Source organism: Xyrauchen texanus, chromosome 15 (assembly GCF_025860055.1).
Source record: "Xyrauchen texanus isolate HMW12.3.18 chromosome 15, RBS_HiC_50CHRs, whole genome shotgun sequence".
NCBI classification, from domain to species: domain Eukaryota; kingdom Metazoa; phylum Chordata; class Actinopteri; order Cypriniformes; family Catostomidae; genus Xyrauchen; species Xyrauchen texanus.
In genome coordinates, this window is record NC_068290.1 from 4,662,633 (window position 1) to 4,686,620 (window position 23,988).

A 23,988-nucleotide genomic window follows, 5' to 3' on the forward strand; every position below is an offset into this window, starting at 1 on the left:
TCTTTTCCAAAAGCACTTAACCGGTCAATAATAAAAAAAATATATATATATATATATATATATATATATATTTACATTTCTTGTTGCACTTAAATCTGTTTTGTATACTATTATGATGATAGTAAAACTTTGTAATATGGCACTTTTTGTACCACTGTCTCCCTAAGATGATTCGCTGATGTTCTTCCTCTTTTGTAAGTCACTTTGGATAAAAGCGTCTGCCAAATGAATAAATGTAAATGTAAATGTAAATGTAAAGTCAATGTGAAATCAATATACGTATACAGAATGATCCGTTATGGCTCACCTCGGTTGTAGATAGCACAGTGTCTTCATCCAGACACAACACTGCATCTGTTTTGATGGCATCATAAGGCAGGAAACGGCTGCTCATCACCTTAACACGTAATCAACATATGAAACTACTCTCAACTTCAAAACAGATTTGACTTCAGTAAGAACATGTAAACATCAACGGCAGAGAACAAAAGGGCATCAGCAAAAAACCAAGACACTGTTTATCATTCTTTTTAATTTCCATTGCAAGTCAGAAACACCAGATCAAACTTAATTTGATATGATGAGAATATAAAGACGTTGTGAGCGAGCAGCTCAAATGAATGCACTGGGTCGCGGTATACCTTGCTCTCGCCCTCAATAATGATGACCGGGACAGATGTGGCGGGCCAGCGGTGCTTTGTGGGCAGGGGCTTGTCACAGTTCCACAGGACAATAATCTAACACAAGAACAAGGAGAGAATATCAGATACTGAGAAAAATCACTGGAGTCCATAAAACACCTGCTGACTAAAAGGAATAGACCAGTAACAGATGTTCAGTCAAAACATCCTAACCATCAAGTTGTTCTACTTAATGCTAATGTGCATGCGTACATGGTCTTTGCGTCATTTTTGTTAGGATTTTGGAGAACGCCCATAAATCCATGCTACCTGGACTGCATTGGTTTGACGTGAGGTAGGTATTACATGCATTTGTTTTTGTTAAACGGTTACTATATTTAAACTTAATTTTTAAAGCATGTATTTATAATTGCAAAAGCATGATATTGAACTTATGTCATTGTTATTTTGTTGTTTTGGTTCAGGTTGTCCAAGTAGTCAAACTTTGGTCATACCAGTACACGTTTAGGTCTTTTACCGTTATTGCTAGGCGCTAGCGATAGGTCTATATAAACACAGATAACTTGCTGCAGTAATGTCTATAATTGAATTGATTCGTCCTAATTTTTTACGTTGTTAAATGAGGCAGAGTTACAAACTACTTTCACTGATGGGTGACATTTCTATCATTACTAATCTAAATGTGTAACATTGGCTTCATTAGTCTACAGCCTAACCAAAAGTATTGGTAGTGACATAAATATTGTGTTTTGCAAAGTATGCTGCTTCGGTATATGTAGATTATTGTTTCACATGTTTCTATGGTATACTGGAAAACAAGGATAAGCATTTCATGAGTTTTAAAGGCTTTTATTGGCAAAAAAACGTTCAATTTATGCAAAGAGTCAAAATTTACAGTGTTGACCCTTGTTCTTCATAACCTCTCCAATTCGCTCTGGCATGCTGGATATTAGCTTCTGGGCCAAATCCCGACTGATGGCGATCCATTCTTGCCTTATTAGTGCTCGGATTTGATCACAATTTGTGGGCTTCTGCTTGTCTACTCACCTTTTGAGGATTGACCACAGGTTCTCTATGGGATTAAGATCCGGGGAGTTGCCGGCCACGGATCCAAAATTTCAATGTAATGATCTCCGAGGCACTTCATTATCACTCTTGCCTTGTGACGTGGTGCTCCACCATGCTGAAAAATGCATCACCAAATTGCTCCTGGATCGTTGGGATAAGTTGCTCTAGCAGGAGTTTTTGATACCATTCTTTATTAATGGCAGTGTTTTTGGGCAGAATTGTGAGAGGGCCCACTCCCTGTGATGAAAATCAGCCCCACACATGGATGATCTCAGGATGCTTCACTGTTGGCACGACACAGGACTCATGGTGGCATTCACCTTTTCTTCTCCGGACTATCGATTTTCCAGATGTCCCAAACAGTCGGAAGGGGCCTTCATCAGAGAAAATATCTTTGCATCAGTCTTCTGCTGTCCAATCCTTGTACTTCCTGCAGAATTTCAGTCATGATTCCATAGCTGACTCCTCAGGAGGAGACAGTACTGGCGCTTGCTGGACACTCTGGGACGTCCTGAAGCCTTCTTCACTGCAGTTGAACCTCTCTCCTTGAAGTTCTTGATGATCCGGTAAATGGTTCTTTTAGGTGCAATATTCCTTGCAACAATTTCCTTGCATGTGAGGCCATCTTGATGCAAAGCGATGATGGCTGCACGTCTTTCTTTAGAGGTAACCATTGCTAACAAGAACACAATGATTGGAAGCACTCCTTCCCTCCTTTTATAGCAATCAGTCTGCTCTTATAATCCGAATGATAGAGCATTTCACCTGACTAGTACTCGTTCACACTTTCCCAGGTGCTGCTGATATGATTAGTGAAATGATGTTAGCTGGTCATTTTGTGCCAGGACCAAAAAACTGTGAAATTTGGGCTTTTGTGATAAAGTTATTTTTTTTTGGCCAATGAAGCTTTTTGCTTTAAAATGCATCTGATCACACTGCACAATAATCTAGAAACAATGTGAATCAGAAAACTTTGCAAAACACAAAATGTATTTCACTGCCAATACATGGATTGATCTTGCTTGGATACCTTATCCAATGTGGTAACACTTTATTTTACATAGTCCTTGATACAGAGTAATTACTTAGTTAATTACTTAGTAATAAACATTGTAATTACATGTACCAAAATGTAATTAACATGTAACTAAGTTATGGTACAGCCTGTACTTACAGATTGTAATTACACACATGTAATAGGCAGCTACTGTTACACATATGTAACAAGCCGAGTCTGTTATATACGTGTTACAAACTTGGTACACTGTTTGTACACTAATTATGTAAGAAAGTACTTAGTACCACACAATGTAACAAGAAGTACTTAAATATATTAGGCTACTAAGGTCTGCAGTTACACATGGCAAATGTATACGTTTTGTAGCATTACATGTATGTAACATAAAATAAAGTGTATCAAGATTGTACTTGAGTGCAATTCATGTGTATTTACATACCTTATCCATCTTAAATAACCCACTAGTTCACCGCTAAAATACATGCATTAGCTTCTTTATTACATTAAAATGACAGAAAATTACACAGGTATAAGCCACGTAAAATAAAGTGTATCAAGACTGTACTTAAGTGGACTTCATGTGTATCTACATACCTTGTCCATATGTACCTTAGTTTGGGTAAACTCACTAGTTCACAGCATAAATACAAGCATTAGCTTCCCAACTACATTACAATTACAGAATACTGTTTTTTAACTCAATAGTGTAGAGTTGAATTGATGTGGTTACCCTTTCCATCCACCTGCCTGCACACAAAAGGTGACATTATCAAAATGACAAGTCAAATTGTACATTTATTTTCCCCCTTCAAATACAACATATAATTAGCAATGTAATTAGGAAGCTAATGCATGTATTTAAGCTGTGAACTAGAGAGTTATTTCAAACTAAGGTATATATGGACAAGGTGTGTAGATACACATGAAGTCCACTTAAGTACAGTCTTGATAAACTTTATTTTACGTGGCTTATACCTGTGTAATTTTCTGTAATTTGAATGTAATAAAAAAGCTAATGCATGTATTTAAGATGTGAACTAGTGAGTTAATTCAAACTAAGGTACATATGGATAAGGTATGTAGATACACATGAATTGCACTCAAGTACAATCTTGATACACTTTATTTTATGTTACATACATGTAATGCTACAAAACGTACACATTTGCCATGTGTAACTGCAGACCTTAGTAGCCTAATATATTGAAGTACTTCTTGTTACATTGTGTGGTACTAAGTACTTTCTTACATAATTACAGTGTACCAAGTTTGTAACACGTATGTAACAGACTCGGCTTGTTACATATGTGTAACAGTAGCTGCCTATTACATGTGTGTAATTACAATCTATAAGTACAGGCTGTACCATAACTTAGTTACATGTTAATTACATTTTGGTACATGTAATTACAACGTTTATTACTAAGTAATTAACTAAGTAATTACTCTGTATCAAGGACTACGTAAAATAAAGTGTTACCATAAATGTTTTATTATTTGATGTAAAATATAATGGTTTTTGGCAGGTTAGATTTATATGCATTTTATTCTTTTTAATTATTGCAATAGTTATGGAAAAGAAATGTGATGAGGTTTATGCTTTGCTGTCTCTGGAATCATACCCTGATGGATATGATAAAGCCCAGAGGCAGAACCTCAAAAGATACGCTAATCAAATTCAAAATTAAGGGTTAGTATTTTAAGGACTAGAAGATTTGATCTTCAGTAATACAAGTTTTTAGCAAGTACTATTAATGCACATTTGAACTAAGGGATTTCACTTTACACTTAGATGGAGAACTCTTGTTTGGAACCAGGAGGGCAAGAGTATAGAGGAGGCCAGGAATCTCTTAAATGAGTTTCATTCAACTCCGGTAATCTACAATCCTGATATCAAGTAAGATCATTCTGAAAACATACAGTACTGGCTCAGGATACTATACATGGTTAACTTTATTTTTTCAGGGACTATGTGACATTTGCAGCAGATGGGCACATTCTGAATGTGTCAATTATGACAATCAGGCAACATACACTATTCAAAATGTATTTAAATTACACACTGCTGTTTAAAGTCGTTTAATTTGGTGTTTGAATAAAGTTTTTCATGTAACTATGCTGTTCTGTTATTTGATCAAACATGCATCTAAGAAAGGAGAACAAACCTGGAGTTACATTGAGAAAGATGGGTAACAAAGTTCGAACACTTTCTAATAGGAAACAAGACCATCGGAACAGGCTAAATATTATTTTAAGATTGTTTAAAACCGAAAAATATGCTAAATATTAAATGTGACAAAATTCAAAGCTTGCATTGACCATGGTTGGTCTGCTTATCAAATTGTGCAACCCAAACCTACACTGCAGGTGGGATGTTTTGACAAGGTTTAATTGAACCATTAAATGATAATACAATGCGTTATTATGCCATTAACTGCAACTAAATTATGGCATAATGACTACTGATTTCTCTCAATAAAAAAAACGCAAAGGCTCCGTGCAGTAGCACGGATCGACAGGGAAAACTGACGGTTTACACTATGGTAGGATAATCTGATTAAGTAGGACAGCTCGACAACCCGACCCATCAGGTTTCAATCTGTACATAAATTCCTTAATAAAAGTTTTTATTTTCCTACCAGAGCAATTCAAGCTTAAGTACATGTAACTTCATGTTCTTACGCTTTGTGATATATACTTATATATATATACTATATATATATATATATATATAATTTAATTATTTGAATTATGTGTTATTTATTATGAATTATCTTCATTTGGGGGCCTTTTCAGCAAATATTTATATATACAATTAATTGCGATTAATTTGATCAACAAACGGCATGTCATGCAATTAATTTGATTACAAACTTTAATTGATTGACAGCCCTAGTAATTAATGAAAACATAAATGGGTCTACCTAACTTGCTTCACAGACACAATTAAGGCCAAACCATACTCTACGCAAGTATGTGTATGCAGATGCGATCGCTTGGCCACCGCATTGCAATGCTTAACATGCGTTCTTGCATTAACATGGTGGAAACATACTCCACGCAAGTTTGAAAACACGCATGCTCTGCCACGACAGTTATTGCCTTGAAAGAGAAAACACCGTAGAAGCAGACAGTTCACACTAGTCTTGCTATAGCGCCTCTTACGGCAATGCTGAGAATGCAACACATACTAGGTTATGAATTGCTCTCTGATGCATTTCAAAATGCAACGAGACATGAAACAGAGCTTGCATGTTTATAAACTTGCCTAGAGAATGTTTTGGCCTTTATTCACAGACATGTGCAAATGAACAAATTAGGGGATATTCAAACAGAACTTGTTTTTGTGCATGTCTACGCTGTTTTTAATTGTTTTACAGTAGACCTTATTCACAACAGCGCCATCTTTGATTTTTGATGGGAAGGACAGCGAGGCGGACCGTCTCTTCAATGGGCTGTACTGCAGTTTTTTTGGATCGTTCCGCAGACAAAACGTTGAAAAAATCTTTCCAAGAACATTCAGTAGACAAACACGCCAGACAACAAAAGTTGTGGAAAATCAGATGAGATCTAGGAGCTTTATACAGTTTAATACCGTGGGTGCCATTGAAGAGATGGTCTATCTCTCACAGAGTCATTGCCATTCCAATAAAGATGGTGGAACCGCAAATAAGGTCTTTGTAAACATGCAGGACAGTTTTTCACAGCTGCACTGCATATCACAGTTTTTAAGACACCATGTCAAGTTAAAAAGTGCTTCCATTTTTTTTAATGCATCTCGAGACTTTTGAGTTTCATTCAAGCGTGTCACAAATATATAACTTTCTAAAGGACTTCTGGTTCCAAAGAGCACTTCATGTGAATGTTACACCCGATTCCAAATTGTTCTGCACCAAGCCAAGTTTCATTTAGCCAATGTTTTTTTCCTTCTGTTCTGGTGTGCTGAGGGGCCTTGTACCTTGTTAAAACTGTATATGTTTATGGTTACTATACTCTTACTAGTGTCGCCTACAATGCTTACATCAAATACAGTCTATTGCAACACATTTACTTTCTTGAAGTAGAAATGTAAAGAGTGAGCAGTTTCAGGTCTGTGCTTAAAATCTGACTGTACCAAGTCTTGGGTAGAGGTTAGGTTCAGCTTAATTTTAAGGCAGAACTCTAGGTCTCAGTACATTTCTAAAGGTGACCTAACATTATTTAAAATACATACAAATAAATTACTTTAATAAAATGCTAAAAATCAAGTTCTTCCATAGTCCTGCTTAGTATAGGTCCCTTTACTGCAATCCTGTATTTTCTTTCTTTTTATTGGTTTCATATAAATAATCAATAAAATGAAACTTTATTTCGCAATTTTCAACACGCTATACATCCTTTTAATCTATTGACCTTCCTCATTTTTGAGTCCCAAAGCTTGATGACCACTAGAGGCCCTTTTTAGGAACTAAGGGGCTGTTCACAAATGACACACTGTTTTGTTGCATCTGAGTTGTTTTTTTAAGCTGATCTAAACAAAAATGCTAGATAGACATATCTGAAGGTATTTTTCAGCATCTTTCTCCATGTTAATTTCTAAAGGTACCAATCAGATGATTCTTGGGGCAGGATAAGCACACATATATTAGTAGCTGTGTATTGGAATTAATGTTACTATGAAATGACTCCGTTCAATTCCGTTACATTCCCTCAAACTGTTTAAAACAAAAAAATGTGACCTGATGTTTTTTAAGACTGTAATATTTTTAGAGATTTTATTATAGATTGAGAGTCATACCTGAGCACAGTACTGCGATTTGGCCACAGCCACTAGCAGCTTGAAAATCGGTTGTGACTGAGATACGAGAGGCGTCACTGCATGAATGACGGCTGTAAATTTCTGCTGTGGTTTGACACCTGTGGAGAATAGAATGAATAAAGATGGACAAATTGCATGTTGTCAAAAGAACACAATATTTAACAACCCATTCAGTTCTCATGCTAGTCGTAACATCAAACACCTAAATATCATGTTTGTGCAACAAACATTAAAAAATACCTCAAAGGAGAGGTTAATTAATTCTCTTTGTCTACATTTGCCTAAATTTGTTTTCTGTTTAAAAATTGTGACCAACCCTGTAACAAACAATGAAACAAAATGAAACTCTTTCCCTCATGTTTCATCCTAACACACACACACACACACCAAAAAAAAAAAAAAATTAAATATATATATATATATATATATATATATATATATATATATATATATATATATATATATATATATAAACCTTTTTTACATTCCTGGTACTATTTAATGCAAAATATAAATTAATTAAAAAAATAGATTAAGTAATTATATTTTGCATATGGAAATTAAAGCCTATTTTTAAAGTTTTTTTTTTTTTTTATTATACATTGCAAGACTATTTTCATGACAATTCTCATTACCACAATGATAAAAAAGTTTTTTTTACTAAATAAGTTTGTGTACCCTGGTAATAAATGTACCATGGTTTTACTATACTGTAGTAATAATGTATTAGCCATGTTTTTTTTGGTGAAAAGCCAAAAAAGCCCCCCCAAAAATGGTTTTACAATAGAAAAATTGTGAGCCGTAGTAACCTTTTTTTTTTAGCAGCAACCATGGTTTTACTATAGTAATACTGTAGTAAGTGTGATTGTAGTAACAAGGTTTTTATTTGGCAGAAACCAACAGTTGTACACTGCACATTTTGTATACATTTAGGGTTCAATATGACCAGGACATATTCTGGCAGGTTTTGTGAGAATACTAGCATGTTTCTTTGGACATGGCACCATGGTAATTCCTTGGTAATCTTGATGTACCTTGGTGAACCATACAAACAGCATGGTATATGAAGACAGTGATTATTCTGTACCACAGTATATATCAAGGTGCCATGGTATTATTATCAGATAATAACTTTGAGAGCTTTGATAGTGTTAGAACAGAGGCCACTCACCGAGTTCGGCATAGAAGAAGGGGAAGTCGCCCAGATAGGAGGAGTACTGCGGAAGGGTGAAGAGTCCACCCGGCAGCCGGTTCCACATCAGTGTGCTGCGGGCGTTGTGCTGCAACACTCGATCCTGGATGATCTAAAGGGCAATTCCACAAATAACATCAAGCTTCACTGATCTGAAACATTTGGACATGTATAAAATCTAAATTTCTCCAAATAAAGAAACTGCCTTTATTTGTTCAAAAGATGGAATATACAGTTGGAGTCAGAAGTTTACATACACTTTAGCCAAATACATTAAAACAAAAATGTTTTGGGTTGCCTTCCACAAGCTTCTCACAATAAGTTGCAGGAATTTTGGCCCATTCCTCCAGACATAACTGGTGTAACTGATTCAGGTTTGTAGGCCTCATTGCTTGCACATGCTTTTTCAGTTCTGCCCACAATCAGATTGAGGTCAGGTCTTTGTGATGGCCACTCCAATACTGTGACTTTATCCTTAAGCCATTTTGCCACAACTTTGGAGGTATGCTTGGGGTCATTGTCCATTTGGAAGACCCATTTGCGACCGAACTTTAACTTCCTGGCAGATGTTTTGAGATGTTCATTTTCCTTCCACATGATGCCATCTATTTTGTGAAGTGCCCAAGTCCCTCATGCAGCAAAGCACCCCCAATTAAATTTTTCAATTCAATTTTATTTGCATAGCGCCTTTCACAACACACAGTTTCAAAGCATCTTTACAGAAGATCAGCATTAACAGACGATAAATCTGTAATGTCTATAAAGTCGATGAATCATCATTGTGTAATTAAATAAAATACGATTCTTAATCGGGTTTAAAAATAATTAAATAATAATTGTATTAATAACTCCAGTGAGCAAGCCGAAGGAACACAAAACTCCACAAGATGTTTGTTAATGGGGAAAAATAACCTTGGGAGAAACCAGACTCAATGTGGGGGCCAGTTCCCCTCTGGCTATCATCATGAATATAATGCCAATATTACTCATGTATAGTTAAAATAATGGTTTAAAATTATGAAACTAAGTAAGTGTTAAGGGTCAATGTTTAAACATCGATTGTGTTTGAACTGTAAGATAAATTACCACAGTCTTTGAAGTCCATCTTGATTAATTGCAGAAGTTCACATAGATGCAATTGTCCTTGTTAATTGGCTGATGAAGGCTTTTGTTGGCAATAGTTAGTCTATGCATTCCATTTCAAGATCGTAGTCCATCAATAGACCGAGGTGATAGACCCCACAACATGATGCTGCCACCCCCATGCTTCCGGTTGTGATGGTGTTCTTTGGCTTGCAGGACTCACCCTTTTTCCTCCAAACATAACAATGGTCATTATGGCCAAACAGTTAAATATTTGTTTCATCAGACCAGAGAACATTTCTCCAAAAAGTAAGATCTTTGTCCCCATGTGCTCTTGCAAACTGTAGTCTGTTCTTTTTATGGTGGTTTTGGAGCAGTGGATTCTTCCTTGCTGAGCAGCCTTTCAGGTTATGTCGATATAGGACTCATTTTACTGTGGATATAGATATTTGTCTACCTGATTCCTCCAGCATCTTCACAAGGTCCTTTGCTGTTGTTCTGGGATTGATTTGCACTTTTCGCACCAGAATTTGTCTCCTTCCTGAGAGGTAACTTAGTGTGTGTAAACTTCTGACCCACTGGAATTGTGATGTAGTCAATTAAAGGTGAAACAATCTGTCTGTAAACAATTTTTGGAAAAATGACACGTGTCATGCAAAAAGTATGTGTCCTAAATGACTTGCCAAAACAATATTTTGCCAATATTAAATCTGTGGAGTGGTTAAAAATGTGTTTTAATGACTTGATCACTTAAGTGTATGTAAACATCTTACTTCAATTGTATATATAGTGCAACTAGCTTATTTTTTAGCACAAGACAGTTTGGTGTGAACGACTCCTAACTGTCATAAAAATGTGGCCAGCAAGACTGGAACTGTGTCACAGATCCACCCATCAAGACCTGACCTGGGTGTCCTCTTACACCCTAACAGCAATCCAGAACATCTCTAAGCTGCAAAGCTTCCTCAAGGTAAAATGGTGTGAAATCAGAGCCCGAGACTGGCGGTGTAGCTCCACATTCACTCAGGAATAGCTCTCGACATGATTGACTGGCCAGACAAAACTGGCCCATTCCAATCTATATGACTGGCCACTCTATACTCTGTCTTTTATTAGTTTCAGTCTACTGGGAGACCCAAAAGGGTTTTTGTAACATTATTCAGAGGTAGGGACGCAACGGAGCTATGAAACTGAATGAGTAAACAATATAAGGACTGTATGTCCATGTCATATGTCAACCCAAAATCAAAAAGAAAGAAATAGGTTTAACTTGCACACAAAGAGTGAATCTTATTTTACAGACTATTACGATTTTTGTCAAAGTGACATTATAATGTAAAAAAAAAAAATCTCATTCTCATTACTTAAATGTGGAGTAAGTCATTTCAATCCAATACACTTTGTCAAATTCCGCGAAAGTCTCTTCACGGTTCGCTAGCTGTCCTTTCTATGTGCGCTGAAAAAAAATCTGGTGTTTGTACGTTTCAAATGAATAAATAAATAGGTATTAATATTATAATGATGATGACGACAAATTATTACAGTGCTTGCCAGGCAGAATATTGATATTCCTCAATCAATCTGGGGTGTGTTTCCCAAAATCATCATTAGCCAACTATGGTCGCAAGTTCCATCGTTACAACATAGTTTAACGATTTGGTGTTTCACGAATGTTTACAAACAGCATTGCAAAGTTGTGTGGTTGGAACTAAAGCTCTTTACCTGTGATTAGAAGCATAGTTCCTTGTTAGTTTGCTGTGAGGACATCATTTGACATCGCTGGGGCTTCATTCAATATATATCTTTCATTCTGTCAAGACATTGGCCACATTTACATGCATTTACAAAAACGATTTATTCCCGGATTTTGTAGAAAGCGGTGTTTTGATTGTCACGTAAAGGAGAATGCAGCCTTTTAAGAGATTAAAGCCAGTTAACAGAAAGCGCTTTATCACACACAGCTTTTATTTTAATGTATAAGTGCTTTAATATGTTTTTGAAGAGTGCGAATGTGCACATGCTCAAGTGCGTCGGGGAACACCGAAATCTATACTGTAGAGGGAACCCAATCTATTGCAGTGCAAATCTGTCACATAACAAAGTGCATGCCAATTCTGTGTCTTCTGCAGCTTTCTCACATTAAATGGCTTTCTGGTGTACGTGTAAATGAGCTACTATAATTTAATATTTGCACAAGTTATTGCTCCACCCCTTGAGTAACATTATCATTAATGACAGCTCAACTAAAGTGGTTTGAACGATGCATGTGCTACATTGTTTCTATGGTTTCGGTAACTAGTTGTGACCAGCTAGTTGATTTCTACAATGATGCATCATACAATGGTGGTTACACAGTGAGTAATGCCGTTGTATGGTAAATGCACCCCTGGTTAGGGTTTGTTCCAAGTATTAAAGATCTACAATTAATTCAGCCCGAACCACTTAACATCTTTGGTTTAAGTTTGAAAAAATGTACCTTATATTGATAGAAAGTTCACCATTAAAAACTTAACTGACATCATAGACATAATCATAATATTTGCATACTGAATTGCAATTGGTCTTCTAACATTATTTTTGACTACTTAATTTTGACTGAGTAACATAATGGCAAAGTGGGCATGTAATACACACTTGTATTTTCAGGAAGCTAGTATTTGTCGTACAGCTGTTATTTTATGACGATTTAGATAAAGCAATGAGTTGGGAGAGGATGACTGTCATTACTGTTTCAGAGTAATGAGAATCCTCATTGAGAATAATGGTAATTACAAACAAACTCATAAGTAAAACATTCAGACACTTTCTCTTTATGGTAATGAGAAGGAGATTTTTTCGCATTACAGTAATGAGAATTGAGAGGGAAAATTGTCATATAAATAAATGGCCCAAAAATAGATTTCTTTCCGCAAAACATAATTTAGATTTTTTTTTTAGTTTGATTTAGGCGTGAAATATGACCCAGGATTTGGTAAGAGTCAACCAAACAGTCATTAGATCTTAATGGCTCCACAACTTGATAATGGCGAGTGATGTTAATTGATCAAGAAATCACTTACCTCCAATGTAGTGAGCACGATTTTCTCTACAGAAGAGAAGTACGCCTCCCACAGGAACTGAGTCTGTTGGCGGAGAGATAGTATGCGATCTTGATGGATGGAACGGACTGTAGATGGAATCTGTGTGGAGAACACAGCTTTGTGATATTGTTTTTTCAACTTAACAAACCTTCCCAATCTGATAGACATGGGTTAAAATAACATTTTACCATTCAATAGAGCATGCATTTATAATCTTTGCATTTATAATCATTGAAGGAACTATTCCAAGTTAAATACAAGTTTAAACTGAACTGAAAAACTCGTGCTGAGTGTTGGGGAGTAATTAACTAAAAGTAGTGACTCTAAACTTTATGATATATAATATTGTCACTCTATTTGCATAACTTTTATAAAAATTAACCATGGTTTTATTATTGTACTGTAGTATTGTAGTAGTAACCATGAATGTAGTACACATTGTTAAGTTTGTGGTTACTATAATTTTACAACAAACACCATGTTAAACTGGTTATTGTAGTAAAACGATTTACAAGTTTTTTAAGGGAATGTCACCCTAATTAAACAACTGTCAGTCAGTATTATTTAATTCTTCAATTACAACTTCTGAATGCAAAATTCAGTAATATCATCCAATTGTTAGATATCTAAAAATAGTTTCCTCTTTAAATAGCATCAATGAAGTTAGCTACTTTTTGTAAGTAGTTTGTAGTGCAGCTAACTACTTTTCTAACTACTTTAAGTTGCTTGTATCTTGGGAAGCTGCAGTTTTAAAGTAGTTCACCCAGCACTGCTCATGTCATTCCAAACTTGTATGCTATTATTTGTCCTGTAAAATACACATCGAGAAATTCTGAGGAATGCTCACACTCCTCTTCCATGCAATGACAAATTATAACTTAACAGCAATCTTAAAAAAATGTAATTCAACTAGTGTTGGACCGATATGGCCAATATCTGAATTGCCGATGCCAAAATCGATATCTAGAGAGCAGGATGGCCAATATAAACACAGATAAACAAAATACAATTTAACAATAGCAAATGAAATGTACTTTACATAAAATTTCCAAAGTGAAACAAATTTATTTTATGCAATACTCAAACATGCATTCATTTGAAAAGAAAAAACCTTGGATTGTCTAAGTGAACACGGTTATCCGACGATGCCAATAAATCACAAACATGCCAAATATCGGCTGATTATTCAGCCTGGCCGATGTTTTGATCTATCACTAATGTAAACTAATTCTAATACTTATACAAGCACTTGATTTTTGTAATCTGATTATGTAATCCAGATCACAGGTACTCTATTACTACCCAACATGGAGCTTCTGGAATATTTCTTAAATTAGGCATTAAGCAGGCAAGTGTAAATGAACTGAACTACTGCATACAGTACCACTGAAAAAGCCTTGGGCCTTGCTTAGCCATTCAAGAGTACTTTTCCAGGATTTACACAGCCAACTGAGAGCATAAGTCTCAAAAGGTGTGTGCATTTATTAAAAAAACTAATAATTTTTAAACACAAACAACCCTTGAGGTAGATTTCCATTATGAATATATCTGGTTGATTCGCCACAGAAATTTTTGAGAGAGTCAGAGCCAAGGGCACGAGAGCATATTAAATGTAGAAATGTGCTACTGCGCCATGACAGAAGCTGTCACTCTCCCGGCCCCAAAGTGCCTTTGAACCACAGCTGTTAAAAGGTGAGGGCAAGAGGTCCCATTTCAATTACTAAGCAACATGTTTTTGCTCTCAGTGTTAAAGTCTCTCGGGGTCTTTAGACCATCAGTGATCGGTGCAAGCTTGTGCCCGGGAAATTATCATCTGACATAAGACAGATTTAATTTGTGCACAATGAATAAACATGAAGAATAAACGAAAACATGGTTATGCTGGCTTGTTTTTTTCGTATTTGTATTTAATTGTTATTCAATACATTTTAATAACAATAAATGACACCTACTTATAACACAACCATCCCAAAATATAAAAAGCTAAATAACAATAAATAAAATAGGTACAATCCTCATGTGCGTATATGCAAAATGACTCATACTTGTGCTTACCTCTATTTTCAAATTATCCATACTTTTAAGTACTTTTGGGTAAGGCTACATAATTTATCTTCAGATAAACTTCAGAATTCCAGTAACCTACAATTTAGAAGTTATTTGTCTAATTAGAATGGACAAGTTAAAACAATTAAACTTGCATGCTTTAATAGTATTTATGTAGTTATAAATCAATAGTAAAAAGATAAATAGGGTAATAGGACTAATATATTAAATTCTGGAAAATGAACTTAAAAATAATATGCCCAAATAATAATAACAAATGTAAATAGAACAGGAAGTCTGGAAAGACACCCTTTCAGATATTTGGAAGGAATGTTCTTGGAAAATACATCGTTTTAAGACACCAGAGATTCAATCAAAATATGATGCTCATAGAACAGGAGAATGTTGGTGTAACTGAGAAAGTCAGGCAAATCATACTCGTATACTCTACATATGCCCAGCTCTAAAAGAATATTGGACTGTAAAAATATCATTTTCTTAGTAAACTGCCAAAAAAACTAAATTAGAAGATAAAATAATAATAAGATAAAATAATAAAATGTACTTAATATTCCATACTGCCTAATTTTTTTAAATAAAAATACAATAGTGTTTACAATAAACAAAAATATAATAATATATAAATATTTTTATAAATGTATAAAATGATACAATTTATCCACACTGAATACAAAACTGCAGCACAGCAGGACAAAATCATAGCCAGATATTTGATGTTTAATATACAGCTATATGGAACCAGATTTTGAAACAATTAGGGCTGGGTATTGATACAGATTGATTCTGATTCGTAAGATCTCGATTCGATTCATATGGGTATATATCTGATATAATGTCCCTTTTGGTTACATTTGAAAGAAATTCTCTCCCAGCTAATCCTGTTAATTATACAGGGGACCTTCAAACTAGGTAAATTAAGAACATTTTAATATTACTAATTATATTTTATTACTTTTTCACCATTTGTCACATTTTAGCTTCTTTTTTTTTTTTTAAACAAAAAAAAACAAGTCCACGTATTCAATAAACCAATATCTTATCATATTGCAAATATAATATTTTATTACATCTTTATTGTTTAATTGCATAAATTTACTATTTACAAATATTTACATTTGATTTTACATGTGCTAAAAACTGTTAATGTCTCTTTAAGAAATCCAGCATTTCTATGAAGGAGCGCATGTTTACGAGAGAAACACTCCACAACTATACAAAAAAATTACTGGTGAGTAAAATCTTTACTGAGGGACTACTGTAGCATGTAGTCGTGATATACAGTAGTGGGCGGCAGACATACCTGCAGCAGTAGTCTCTCGTCTCCAATGACTGCAGCCGTACGCCAGTCAATAATCTCTGAGAAGGGCAGCTCCCAGCCGTTACTGAGCATCACCGGTACGCAAGCGGCCTGCGCACACAAAGAGACACATTAAAACAGGCTGAAGAAATACATATAACATGCATCATTAATTGTTCTATAGAGCATCTCAAGCACTGGGAATCTGGCAGAGACGGAAGGGAACACAAAGCATAAGAACCAAAGACTCACAGGTCATAACAACAGAAAGAGAATGAGAGATAACAATCAATGATGGAGACAAGAGAACAAATCACAATGTGATATAGCAGAAAATAAATAGGCTTGATATTTTAATGCTTTTTGACAATATTCAATATATACTGTATATATTCATCCAGAGAATCTTTCATTTCAAGCAAACAGCTGCTGTTGCCAAAGAGATTCTAAATGTTTGAGATGAGAAGTTATAGTAAAAATCAAGTAAAAAATACATCATGGCATGTTTTCCACAGTTTTCACTAAATTAACACAAAGAAGGATTGTATTTAATATCTTTTAGCAGTCAGAAAAGATGGGCCTTGTGTTTTTCCTCCATAAAAACAGGATAACTTTCTTAGCTACAATCATACCATGAAAGTCATGAAAGACCTCAGCCATCCTAATAATGTACTCTTCTCTCTGTTGCAGTCAGGGAAACGCATCCGCTCCCTGATGGCCAAAATGGAGAGAATGAGGAGGAGCTTCTTTCCCCCGGCCATCCGTGTCCTGAACCAAGGACAACACCAGGACTAGGTTCACGATTCAACAACACACACTTGAAGCAATATTCTTCAGCAATATTCTGACCTGTTGCAGGTCTACATTACTACATACTGAATACATTACTGCACTATTGCACTTTACCCTGCACAATATATATATATATTGCCAGTCAAACTGTTGCTGCTACTCTACATCTGTCACAATGCACTATTTCATATTCGTATGCATATCTCTCTCTCTCTCTCTCTCTCTCTCTCTCTATATATATATATATATATATATATACGAACAGGAAAACTGTCCAAAACAGGGTCCAATATACAGTTAAAATCACCACCAACTATAAAGCGAGTATCGGTTAGAGAAGGTAGATTAAATACTTTACGAAAAAAAAACAGGGGTGTCATAATTAGGGGCATAGAGATTTAAAAAAGTGTTGAGAGGCAATTAAGCCAGTGACAAGAACATAGTGACCATTGGGGTCTGTTAATGTAGATATATGTTTAAAGAAAATTGAATTACGAAATAATATCGTAGGAAAATTATGTCAGCCGAAATGAAGTGTAAATACAAAAACACTTTAAATCATGTTACGTGCCTTTTTACATAATGCACTAATTCAACAGCAAAAACAGAATTGCACAGATAGAATGAAGGGTAAACAAAGATAAACGACAGTAAACACAAACTACATCCCCCCCCCAACCCGTCCCAACTGCTTACCCAAACCAAGCAGATTAAGAAACAAATATTTACTGTGGAGCCGAAAGGCAACATAAAGAGTGGCAGTATTGCAAAAAGAATAAAACAAAACAAAAAAGAGATATGAGAATGCCTGGGGCTGAACTGCACCTCAAATCCCTTTAAAAATTACATCAACAACAACTCAAATTGATCGTCCGAAAAATAAACACTGAAAATGCACTGTCACACATTGTGCTCTTACCTAAATAAATAAGAAATATTGACAAGCATGCAGATCAAAGATCTGCTCCAATTATTTAAATATAGGCTACTCATGTAGTCCAGCAGATGGTAAAGGACCAAAAATGTAAAAGCCATAAAGCCTTGACAAGTCTTCTGACATAGTTATACAGACTGTGCCGAGCTCTCCTCAACAGTGATAGAGTCAACAAAGAATTGAGCCTTCTCAGCAGTCAAACAAATGTTTGGATGAGTTGTAAATCACGATAAGGCGAGCAGGGAAGAGCAAGCCATATCGAACATTCGCCTCATTGAGTCTTTTCCTCATGGCGCTGAAAGCCTGATGCTGCTTCAGAACCTCAGGGATGAAGTCCGGAAAGATAAGTATGCATACTTCGTTGTACATCAAATACAAAGAGTTAATTTTGACCCTTTAATAAAAAGGTTTGAGTGATTTGGACAGGTGGGCTTCATTACATGTATCGATGGTTGTGAAGGTTAATGTTAATAAAATTAATTGTATTCCAAAATTTAACTACCTGCTACAATCTCTCCCTGTAGATGTCCCCCTCTCTTATTTCAAGCAATTTGATAACATAGCAAAGTCCTTCATTTGGAATGGTAAACGTCCCAGATTGCATTTCAACAAGTTACATAGGCCAATTGACAAAGTTGGGCTAGGCGTACCCAAGATTTTGTTCTATTACTAAGCGTTCAGTCTCAGACATTTGGCGTATTGGTCACTTCAACCAGAGAGAGAGCCCCTCCCTGGTTTGATATTGAACAGGAAGTTCTTGCCCCTATTTTGCCATTACAAAGCCGCTCTATCAAAGTAATCAGAGAAGTTAAGTTACACCCTGTTATTTACGCATTTGCACTTGGTATGGACATTTTTTTAAATGTTACCACGAGTATGTGGCAGAACCCAAGATTGTGTATTGGTAAGTCCCCTTTTTGCTGGTCAGAGTGGATTGTAAGGGGGGTTACTACACTCAGTGACCTATATGGGAGTAAATTGTTGAGAGCTTTTGAAAATTTGGTTCAACATTTTGGGATCCCCAGATCTGTTTTGTAAGTATTTACAACTGTGCCACCTGCTTTGTACTGTTTTTGGGAGTAGCATACACACCCCTAAAGCGGCAGATACTCTGGGAGAGGTGATTACTGCTTTTGGAAAAGGCCATGAGGCATCAGTGTATTGCTCCCTGCTAATTCATAGTCTGGGGGACGGAGCTTTTACTTCTATCAAGAGAGTATGGGAGAAAGATTTCAACTTGGTATTGGAGGAGGGAGTGCGGGCTAGGATTTTTAAAAACATCAAGTCTGCATCTAGAGATAAAAGGGTGCGTCTTAAGTAATTCAAGATTTTGTATAGATTTTATTGGACCCCCTCTAGATTGTATAGGCTTGGTCTTAGAGACACACCCACCTGCTGGCAATGCCAATCGGAGGATGGAGACATGGCCCATGCTTTTTGGTGGTGTGTTGAGATTCAGAAATTCTGGTTGAAGGTTCAGAATTTTGTATGTGCCGTGGTAGGCACTCTGGTTTTGCTTAGCTCCAGACTTTGTGTTCTGGGCGATAAGGCGGTCATCGATGTTGGAGATAGTCATATGGATAATTGGGTTCTGACCTGTGTGATGATCGCCAGGCAGGTTATTTTGAGGGGTTGGAGGTCAGATGGTTTGCCCCCATATCCGGAGTGGTGCACGGAGATTGGGAGGGTGGCGGCTTATGAGGTGGTGTCATTGGGAAGGCGGGGTGACTTAGATTCGTTTGTCGGGAAATGGGGCAAGTATCTTGATTTTTTTGGAGGGCTCTCAGGGTGGGGTGAGGAGAGAGTTGTGTAGTATAGTTTTAAGTGAGTATGATATATATATATATATATATATACACATTTCTGTGTGTTTTTTTTTTTATATATATATATTTACTTGTGTGATCACAGGGTTGTTTTTGGGGGTTGGGTTGTGAGGTTTAAATGTTGATTGTATATACAGTGGCAAGCAACATTTTGGGCACCCCTGGTCAAAATTTATGTTGCTGTGAATAGCTAAGCGAGCAAAAGATGGCCTGATTTCAAAGCATAAAGTTAAAGATTAAATATTTCTTTAATATTTTATGCAATTTTACTTTCTTATATCCATTTTTTACAGTTTCAAAATAACAAAAAAGGAAACGGGCCCGAAGCAAAGGTTTGAGCACCATGCATTGTGAGTACTTACTAACACCCCCCTTTTGTAGCCAGCTAAGTGTCTTTCAATTGTTGTTTGGGGGATATTCACCCATTCTTCCTTGCAAAAGGCTTCTAGTTCTGTGAGATTCTTGGGCCGTCTTGCATGCACTGCTCTTTTGAGGTCTATCCACAGATTTTCGATGTTTAGGTCGGGGGACTGTGAGGGCCATGGTAAAACCTTCAGCTTGCACCTCTTGAGGTAGTCCATTGTGGATTTTGAGATGTGTTTAGGATCATTATCCTGTTGTAGAAGTAATCCTGTTTTCATCTTTTCAGCTTTTTTACACTTGCTGGTATTTAATTTAATCTAATCCATTCTTTGCCCTTACCAGTGAAATGTTCCCCTGTGCCACTGGCATCAACACAAGCCCAAAGAATGATTGATCCACCCCCATGCTTAACAGTTGGAGAGGTGTTCTTTTCATGAAATCCTGCAGCCTTTTTTCTCCAAACATACCTTTCATACCTAACATGCTCATTGCAGCCCAAAAGTTATATTTAAACTTCATCAGTCCGCAGGACTTGTTTCTAAAATGCATCAGGCTTGTTTAGATGTTTATTTGCACATTTCTGACACTGAAATTTGTGGTGAGGATGCAGGAAATGTTTGATTCTCATGACTCTTCCATGAAGATCATATTTGTGCAGGTGCGCTGCACAGTAGAATAGTGCACCACTACTCCAGAGTCTGCTAAATCTTCCTTAAGGTCTTTTGCAGTCAAACTGGGGTTTTGATTTGCCTTTCCAGAAATCCTACGAGGAGTTATCTCAGAAAGTTTTCTTGGTTTTCCAGATCGCCTTTTCAAACGATGATTGTAAACAAGCCCTAGCCCTAACATGCTAATTCATTTCTGAGACCTTTGTAAAAGTTATCTGAGAGCTAAAATCTCTTGGGATGACCAAACTTTTGCATGATGCACTTTTTTCCTTTTCTTTATTATTGTAAGATTTAATAAAAAATGTTCATTACAAAAAAGAAAAAAAACACCTCACACAAGTCACACCTGTTGCTCAATGATATATAAACATGCCATAGAACAGCTGTCTCAGACCTATTTTACAATGATAATGTCCTAGTGAAGACAAAACCAGTAAAAGATGTTTCAAACTCGGCACTAATGACCACTAATACCAACCGATATGCAAATTAGAGAGCGGGTAGTCATTAGATAATATAAACAATAGGCCATCTGTGTATTGTTGTCTCTTGGTCTGGTGCTACTTTAGGAACAACTGACAATGGACAATTTACAGCTGAATAGAGAAAATGTTTCATAATGGAAATACACAGCTGCTTTAATGAGCATTTTACTGCAGAATTCATAGCACTTCTGGTCTGGTCTGCACTTATATAGCTCTTTTTTATTAACCTTAGAGGTTACCAAAGCGCTTTACACTGTGTCCCAATCACCCATCCACACTCACATTCACACACCAATGTGCTGCAGAGCTGCCATGTAAGGCACTAGCCTGCCATTGGGAGCAACTTGGGGTTCAGTGTCTTGCCCAAGGTCACTTCGGCATGTGGAGCCGTGTGGGCCGGGATTCGAACCACCAAACTTGCGATTGCCACGAAACCTGCAACCGCTGACCCGCTCTACCATCTGAGCCACAGCCGCCCACTTATGTCATAATTTGACCAATAGCAGTCAGCGTTCACATAAGAAGTGTACCACAGTAATACCATGTTTTTTAGACATGGTATCATGGTAATACCATGTTTTTGGACATTTACCCTAGTAAATAGGTAATACCATGTTTTATGTACAATGGTAATCCCATGTTTTTCAACATAGTACTATAGTAATACCTTGTTTTTATACATAATTGTAATAATACCATGTTTTTTGGACATGAACCATAGTAATATCTTTTTTTTTTGGACATGTATAATGGTAAGTGGTCGAACGATATGGGTTTTTTTAACGGTTGACGCCGATGCCGATATCCAGAGAGCAGGGTGGCTGATAGGCCGAAACAATTCCGATATATCACACAATTTAATATAGTAAATAACATAAATTTGGAAAACAATTTACCATAAACTCTTATTTAGCACTATATATACTCAATTTAAGATTAAGATTAAGATTCATCTTTATTGTCATTGTGCAGAGTACAGGTACAGAGCCAATGAAATGCAGTTGTTTTCGCATATCCCAACTATGCTGGGGTCAGAGTGCAGGGTCAGCCATGAAACAGCACCCCTGGAGCAGATAGGTCAAGGGCCTTGCTCAAGGGCCCAACAGTGGTATCTTGATGGCCACCATTGGCCCTTTCACACAATTTTCACACAAAACTAAAAAATAATATTGTATTTTAAATGTTAGATAGCAGTTTCTTCAGATTTCTGTTTAGTCATCAAATTTTTGTAATTAATTTGCACATGAAGAAATTGTTAATATATTTGGAAGGAAATAACAGTACACACAGTAGTCTAGCCATCATGGGTGGCACGTCCACATTAGCAAAAGCATTTTCCTAATCAGTTCTTAATCAACCACCTAATCAGTTAATGGCTTAACTGACATCTGTTTTGAATGAATGTAACTCTAAGGAAACTGGTCTCCGAACAGTTTGAAAAGCAACTTATTTTCATCCTACCTGAATATACAGCCTCCGGAGGCAGCATTTTCCTGGTTTCAGATGCAGCTTTGAAGCTGCACTCACGTGATCATGCGGATCCAGCAATCTCCTGACAGTTTACACAGCCTGGATCACCTGCTTGAATTGTCGTCATGATTTGTGAATCAGAGGAACTTTTGATCCTGATCCTGAAGTTTAAGATTCTGGATGACAGAATACCCGCTTCAAAGGAAGATATTATGATGAGCGCTCGACAGGAAGAAAATGCTGGATTTCCATGAAGTTTGTGAATAACATATGTTTAAATTGATATTTGCCTTTTATCATTAGAAAAGTTACAGGGAACTGTTGATGAGATGACAATACGTGCATAAGAGTTAAATAAATGAGCCATACACAGGATGCTGGATCTGCTGAAAATGTGTGAGGTTGTTTTATTACATCGGATTAAATGAGATTGCATATTTGCAGACGGTATATGATAATATTGTGGGGATGGGCACGTGATTGTGTGTCTGTTTGCGGGAGAGAGGAAGTAGTGTGGCTCGTCAAGCTGGTTGGCAGCTTGAAGTGAGTGAAAACACCAGAGAAGAGTACACACACTGTACAGAGAGGCAAAGAAATAAAGAGCCTTATCTGACTGGATCACTGCTCCCATCTCCTCCTCCTCCTCCTCATCCACAAACATTGAGTGTATTCCACTGGTGCCAAAACCCAGGAGAAGATCAAGGAATGGAATCGTAATAGAATCATCCCCACTAGACAAAGTGATCCAAACCCTAGCCAGAATCCATCAGAACCAACACCAAGCCTTCATTGAGCAACGGTTGGAGCAGGAACAGCGTTTCCAACTTCTGTTCCAGGCCCAAGCAGAGAACCGACAGGCATTCCGGAGTCTGATCAGACAAGCGGGGGTTGCTGCTGTGGCCCCAGAGTCCATCCCAGCTGTCCCAATGGTAACCCTAGTCAAAATGGGGCCAGCTGATGATCCTGAAGCCTATTTCGACCTCTTTGGGAAGAGGCCGAGATGCGGGAATGGCTGCCTGACCAGTAGGCGGCCTGACTGTTGCCAATATACTCCGGGGAAGCGCAGCTTGCGGCCAAACAGCTTCCCGCAGCCAATCTCCACGTCTAAGCGGACTTAAAAAAGCCATCATGCAGTGGGTCGGCCAGAGCCCCAAACAGAGTCATTAGCATTTCTGCTCCCTGAAGCTGGGAAAACACAGCCACCCG

The 23,988-nt window shown here is 36.8% G+C and overlaps 1 protein-coding gene across 1 annotated transcript in view; it reads right to left on the reverse strand.

Annotated features, from left to right (window-relative positions):
* The window catches only part of ext1a (exostosin glycosyltransferase 1a), a 101,119-nt gene that overhangs the window by 10,894 nt on the left and 66,237 nt on the right, over positions 1-23,988 (reverse strand). Inside the window, exons 3-8 of the mRNA XM_052144240.1 lie at positions 16,248-16,355; positions 12,860-12,979; positions 8,697-8,829; positions 7,505-7,623; positions 642-737; positions 308-397 (exon numbers count right to left, since the gene is read on the reverse strand). Coding sequence (XP_052000200.1) covers positions 308-397; positions 642-737; positions 7,505-7,623; positions 8,697-8,829; positions 12,860-12,979; positions 16,248-16,355 — 666 coding nt within the window. The remainder of the gene's footprint in view (positions 1-307; positions 398-641; positions 738-7,504; positions 7,624-8,696; positions 8,830-12,859; positions 12,980-16,247; positions 16,356-23,988) is intronic.